The following is a 6,896-nucleotide window of genomic DNA, read 5'->3' on the forward strand; positions in this document are numbered from 1 at the left end:
CTGAAGGGAGTCCAAGCTTAAATTATTATTCAAGTAAATTTTAAATAGTCCATAAAAGCTGTCAGGCCTTTGAGGTCCTTTTTAAGTCGTGAATGTAATGAACAAATTATTGCGGTCTTCTGGAGATTAAATTGGTGTAAACTCTCTTGGTAACCCTGCAATTTTATATTAAGTTTAAATTAAGTTCAAAATGGCGGATGAATGTGGACAAGGGCTGGTTTCCCGAGTTGTAATGTGAACTTGTTGATGTACATCAGGAGAATACAGATATTTTTTCCTTTCTGGAAGGAATTTTTCTAGTGAGGCCAGTGCTCGAATCCACATTTACACACAATGCAACGGAAAGGATGGCCAAGGAAGCAAAAAACTTGCACGCCAAACAATAGCTTATTTTGAAAGTCCGCGGATATAAAATTATCTTTCATTGAAATGCAATCAAATAGTTGGTAAGTAATAAATCACCCTAAATAAGGCTGTATTTTCCGCTACAAATTAGTCTAACTCAGCAAGATTAAACTGATGCGTTTCAAAACAATTAGAGATATCTATAGTTGGCTTGCTTTCTCTTTCGGTCGATCACTAATTTGCACGTTCGTCAAGTTGTTGTATCTAGTAATATTTTATAATTGTTGTCACACTCTCGTTAACGAAGTTCCCAAGTACATCTATCTCGTGACTTAAACTTAAATCAAAATTTCCTCTGGCATTCGTAGTTCATTAGGTAGCAAGCCTATTACAACTATTTTTTCTTCATACACATAGTCTGTCAAAAAAGGGACATATTAGTTCAACTGTGGTAATTGTAGTTCTCCAGGGGTGTATCATTGCACTTCAAAGAAATACTGAGAGAGTACTATTGTTAGCAGCTATTAAATTTAGCGATTTTTTCTGAGCAAGATTTAGCGACTATTTAATATAGGGATTTTCCAAAAACTGTAAAAAATAGTAATATCGTGTAAACCAGCCTTTACTGGCCGGTGATAAACATACGGCTAAGATGAAAATAAATGTTTAGTAAAAGAAAAAAACTACCGTATCTTGACATTGAATGAACATAAATTGCATTGCCTAAATAAACAAAGTTACCAGTATCCATTTTTGTGTTCCATAAGGGTGGGAAGGGTGTACCGGCAATTTGACCAAGAAAATCGCTAAAATGTAATAGCCACTAATATAACAACCTTAAACCTTATAGTAACCTTAAGGTCGATTTCTGTACATGTCCTATGCCCCCCTCCCTCCCCCCCCCAAATAAATGCATGCAGTCATCTCAGCCGAAAAGGAACCTGGTTGCATGCCATGCTGATAAATAACAAATTGCTTACACTTAGATGGTTTGTTGTACGTGTTGTCCTGCAGATTTATTTTAACAAGGCACATAGAATTTTGAATTAATTTACAGATTAGCCAAAACAATATCCTGCAATACAGCACATCACTGAACTCTGCATGGGGCTAGGCTGTAAAGAGGTGTGGGCTGGAATAAACATCCTGCAGTAACTTGTATGAAACCAATGATCAGAAAAAGAATTTTATTTCAAATTTACTCTCATTTCACAAACAGTGAATACTGCTCTCTAAAAATTGACTTTTAGCACACTGTACAGCTTGAAAAATAAAATATTTGGAAGTTATTGTTATTGACTGCTCAAAACAAAGAGTAAAAGATAAACAAGCTTTAAGATTCAGATCCTTTAATCCAACATGGCCACCAAATCTATGCAGGATGGCTGGCATGTATAGAGATGATTTAAAAACGAATTATTAAGGCTGATTAAAATGCATTGATGATTTTCGTGGCATGTAAAGGGGTAAAGTAAACTTTTTGGTTTGAAGTAAAGAAACCATAAAAGGAAATAAGCAGCCTCTAAATTTATAATAAATTATGTTGACTTTGCTGTTTCCTGCCAATTTCAATTCTTAGAAGTCACATGTATGAGGCATCTGTTAGCTTCTTTTAACTATTTGCTTTCTGTCACAGTGTCTGCCATTCTTTAACAGAGAAAAATGTATGTCACTGTCACTGTCACTGTCCTGTATAAAATGGCTTAGTTACCTGGTTATTAATTAAAGAACCCTTTAAACAGTTTGGTGAAGCAACACCTTTAAAACCAAGTCTGCAAAACGTAATGTCTGCAAGACAGAAGCCTCGATCTAATGTGACAAACTGTTGATTTTTTGGATTCTTATCGCTCTTGGAGACAAAATTTTTCTTTTCCGGTGTTACGACAAACTGTCGTGATTGCCTCGCAGCATCTTAAGGTACCTCATATCTTGTTACCACTATACGTGTCTCTCTCAGCATTAATTATTTTAAGCTCTGAAATAATCTTCACTTCTTAGCTGCTTAGCTAGAAGGCCTCGATGGACTACTGGATGGTTAGTTTTCAGTTAGAATATGGGGTTATTTATCACTTACCAGCTAGAATTTTAAACATGACTCAACTATGACGTACGTTAACAGATTTCATAGACAATTACAAAAATTGTCGTTTGTCAGCAAACATTTAAAATTTATTTTGGCTAATTCTGGGCTATCAGTTTATAATAAACCACATTCACGACTTTGCTCATAGAGCCTTTGATTTATTGTTTGATGCTGCGTTGAGACAAATTTATGACAGCAAACAAGAAAAGTAATTTGTCTTTAAAGCAATGTGTAGTCCTAATAAGTTTAAAATTCCAACCTACATTGCACCTCAGCAAGCCAGCCTCCACCGTGGTAATTATCAATTGTTTCAAGGACTCATTGGTGTGTGAGAACATATTTGAAATGTTTATCGAAAGGTTTGAAAATTAGATGTATGGATGGATTTATTCCTTGTTATGGTTTTAGTTTCAGATTTATCTGACTTGGCCAAGAGTGGGTTACAATCCCTGGAGAACTGCTTTAAAAGCATAGCAATTGAAGAAACCATAACCAAACAAGAACCTTCCATTGTAATTGGAGATGTGTTTGTCAAAAGGACAGTGGCCAAGACCTTTCTCAAGGCATGTGAGGAGTTACCCTCTGCCTTAACCATCAAATCCCATCTAGTAGTTTCGAGGCAGCTTCCATTTGATGTCCAAGGGTTCAAAGAAAGTCTGGAAACCACTGTTAATTGTTTGGAAGTGATACAAACTCTCCTACTGTCCTCCGACTATGAAGTACGATTAGCTGTTCTAGAATTTGTTGCTTCTCACTTGCCTTCTGGTAAGAACACAAGCTGTGGATGTAAAGCTGTATTTGAAGATGACATGTTGGACAAAAAAGAAGAATCTTGGGTATTTGAGGAACTGGAAGAAAAACTAAAAAGCCAACTGTGTACCATGGCAATGAAAGTGGAACATGATACAGACTGTCTAGAAAAGGTAATTAGTTCAAAAAATATGATTTTAAATTTTAATCAATGTGCAGTATGTTTGCCACATGTGATTAGGTATATGGCCTTACAATGCCATGAGCGTCTTGTAGTTTGTGGTATAGTATTTCACTGGTGATGCAAGGTCATATTTTTAGCTTCTGTTCGGAGAACTCAGAATCTTTTTTTCAAGTAGCTTCGATTCAGTTGCTGACAATAACACCGTTTTCACTGTTTTAATATCCACCAACTTTTTCCCCCTACATATTAAGCTTACTAACAAAAATAATCCTATAGCGGCCATGTGCTGGACTTTGTTAATACAGCTTAGCTTTCATGAGTATCTGCCAAGCAAGCCAGCAGGACGTGCTTACCAGCACCACTTACTTTTTGTCAGTGTAGTGTGAAAATGGAAACTTAGTACTTAAATACAGATCACAGGTTTGAATCTAATATAGTCATTTAAGTATGAAGGACGTCTGCACCACCTTGGAGGTCATGGACCAGTGGGATCAGGAGATGAATAGGAGGGGACAACATTGGTTGATCTGTGGCTGTGACACTGGTGCTCCACGTCTCTTGTACAAGAATCGTATACCTGCCAACTTTTTCTGGGTAAAAGGCGTAAGATTTTTATCCTAAGGGTGCTAGGATTTCCGAAGACAATACGACCATGTCCGATGTTCCGAAGACGTTACAAAGATATCTCGATCCCAGTGCGTGGATGTGTTTTGCTAAACAGGACCTCGTTTCCAATGCTTTTCTTGTCAAAACTCTAAGATTTCGAAAAAGTATCGTCATTTCATCATTTTACATGGAGTTTTCGTTTCTCACATTAGTTTTTGGAAAGCGTGTCGGTTAAAATTGTAATAACTCAAATTTTTCGACTATAAAATTGTTAGTCCAGATGTATGTTTTTGGGCATGTTTCCTTTGTATTCACTCATAATAAAGAATTCTAATGAAGATGTTGGGGTCTAAGGCCATAGTAAATGAGAAGGATGGTAGACTTTTGGCCCACAGGGGATGTAACTGAGCAGTGGGTTCTGCTTTAGGTTAAATCTGGCTGAGGTGTTTGTGTCAACCGATAGCTTTTGGCTTGTTTGAAGTGTTGGTAAAGGGGATTTTGGACCCATAATTAGCAATTTGGGGTTCAGGCCAATTTGCGGGTGGGTTTGGTGTGTTTTGGATTTCCAGTTGCAAGTATTCTCTAGGCCAAACAACAGTCACAGCAGAGTAAGCACGTAGGATGTTACTTTGTGTGCATCTCATGGGAACAAGTGGTTAAGTCACCATTGAGGCCATAGTGAGTGGCAAATTGCAGGACAGATGGTGATGTTGTTGGCAATGTGTGTGTCATCCAGAAAGTGTAAGTCTAAGTCATCAACAACAAGGGCATCAAGGGCAAGTAGTTTGTCTGCTCTGAAAAGTTCGATCCTGGAATGAGATCACTATGTGGAAGATACCACTTTAAATTTCCGTTTTATTCCCATTTAAGGTAGTAGAACTGTTCAAAACATGTCCAAAATAAATCTCTTTAAAGTTAAACAATTTCTTGAAATAAAAGTTATAAAGGCTTATTAACCAAGGCCTGGACTTTCAAAAAATTGACTTATGAGGTGTGAATTTGCTGTTAAATCGCAGGTTCATAAATTTTAAAACTGCCGATTTTCGGCGTTCCTTTGAAAGATACAGAGATAATTTCAAATGGAGCCAATTATTTTATGATAGAAACGTTTAATAACCTAGAAATACCTGGGGTATGGTGGCATTTACTTCTAGAGATAGATTATTTTAATATGTGCCTCAAATTTGAACAGCCATAATTTTGTCAAAAATGTCTCGTCCGCTCCAGGTATTTATACACAGTTTTCTCAACATTAAACGAATAAACAGGGCAGATGTTACCGAGATCTGACATTTCTACACCTTAAAATTGCAGGTGCCTTTCGAGGATAGAAAATTTTGGTGGAGTTTTTTCTGTATCTCGACTAGCTCGACTTCCTTTACATTAAGTTATTCTGTACGTTATTAGTCCTCTTTTAGTAACATTCCGGTTGATCTGTAAGTACTCAACTATACTCGATTCACTCTCAACCACAATAAAGTCTATTAGACCATCAAAACTCTTCTCATTATCTTGATTGAACCCTACCACATGATAAAAGGTTTTCTCAACTCTACGCAACTACTAACATCACATCTTTACTCTTATCATCTCGAGTAAACTTTCTACTCTTATCTCTCAAGTCAAATATACCACATAACAACTTTTCTCAACTCGACTCAACTCTACTACACCATTACAACTTTTTTTAACTTTTTTATCCTACTCAGCTGGACACCACTTGAATCTGCTTTACTATTATGTACTCTACTCCCGCATCTACGTACATGTACGCTACTTGACTGAACTCATCTCTACTAGATTACACTCTGTTCAACTCTACTCTACTAACAATAATCTAGTCGTCTCTACTTTACGATTGTCGATTGGACTGGTCTCTACTCTCAACACTTCTTTATTCGTCTCCGCCACGCTACTGTACGTTTATATAAGCTTATGTGACTGTTCTCGTCTCTATTCCACTGGACTCAACTGTACTCTACTGTACTGTACTCTACTTTGCTCTACTCTACTATACTTGATTAGAGTCTACTATACTATTACGCTACTCTACTCCACTCTAATCTACTCTAGTATAATATACTTTATTCGAGTCTACTCTTCTGGACGCTGCTCTACTCGACTCAACTCCACTCTGCTATATTTGATTCGAGTTTACTCTACTGTAGGCTACTCGACTCAACTAGACTCGACTCTACTGGACTCGACTGACTTGAATCACCTCTACTCGACTCTACTCTACTCTATACTCGACTCGACTCAGTCGACTCTACTCCAATTGACTTAACTCTACTCTTCTCGACTGTACTCTACTCGACTCGACTCAACTACGGCCCTACGTTTTCATTCTAAACTTTACGATTTACAGCACTACGTTTTAATTCTTAACTGTACACTTCTAGGGCCCTACGTTTTCATTCCAAACTTTACGCTTTTACGGCTCTACCTTTTCATTCTTAACTTTACACTTCTACGGCCCTACGTTTTCATTCTTGACTTTACACTTCTACGGCTCTACGTTTTCAATCATTCTAAACTTTACACTTCTACGGCCCTACGTCTTCATTCTAGACTTGACACTTCTAAAGGCCTAAGTTTTCATTCTAAACTTTACGCATTTACGGCCCTACGCGTTTTCATTCTAAACTTTACACTTCTACGGCCCTACGTTTTAATTCTAAACTTGACACTTCTAAAGCCCTAAGTTTTCAATCTAAACTTTACGCATTTACGGCCCTACGTTTTCATTCTTAACTTTACACTTCTACGGCCCTACGTTTTCATTCTAAACTTTACACTTCTACGGCTCTACTTTTTCATTCTAAACTTTACACTTTTACGGCTCTACGTTTTCATTCTAAACTTTACACTTTTACGGCCCTACGTTTTCATTCTTAACTTTACACTTCTACGGCCCTACGTCTTCAT

The 6,896-nt window shown here is 37.2% G+C and overlaps 1 protein-coding gene across 3 annotated transcripts in view; it reads left to right on the plus strand.

Moving 5' to 3' along the window:
* LOC144637237 (tRNA (32-2'-O)-methyltransferase regulator THADA-like) overlaps positions 1–3,517 on the plus strand; it is a 169,248-nt gene extending 165,731 nt beyond the window's left edge. For 2 of the 3 annotated variants that reach the window (XM_078496363.1, XM_078496364.1), the window contains exon 40: positions 2,837–3,517. In XM_078496363.1, the coding sequence (XP_078352489.1) occupies positions 2,837–3,480 (644 nt within the window). In that variant the 3' untranslated portion in view covers positions 3,481–3,517. The remainder of the gene's footprint in view (positions 1–2,836) is intronic. The other variant, XM_078496365.1, reaches the window with a different exon arrangement.
* Positions 3,518–6,896: the final 3,379 nt, after the last annotated feature.

The sequence above is a fragment of the Oculina patagonica genome, chromosome 13 (assembly GCF_052425735.1).
Source record: "Oculina patagonica isolate OP01 chromosome 13, crgOcupat, whole genome shotgun sequence".
In the NCBI taxonomy this organism is placed as follows: Eukaryota; Metazoa; Cnidaria; class Anthozoa; order Scleractinia; family Oculinidae; genus Oculina; species Oculina patagonica.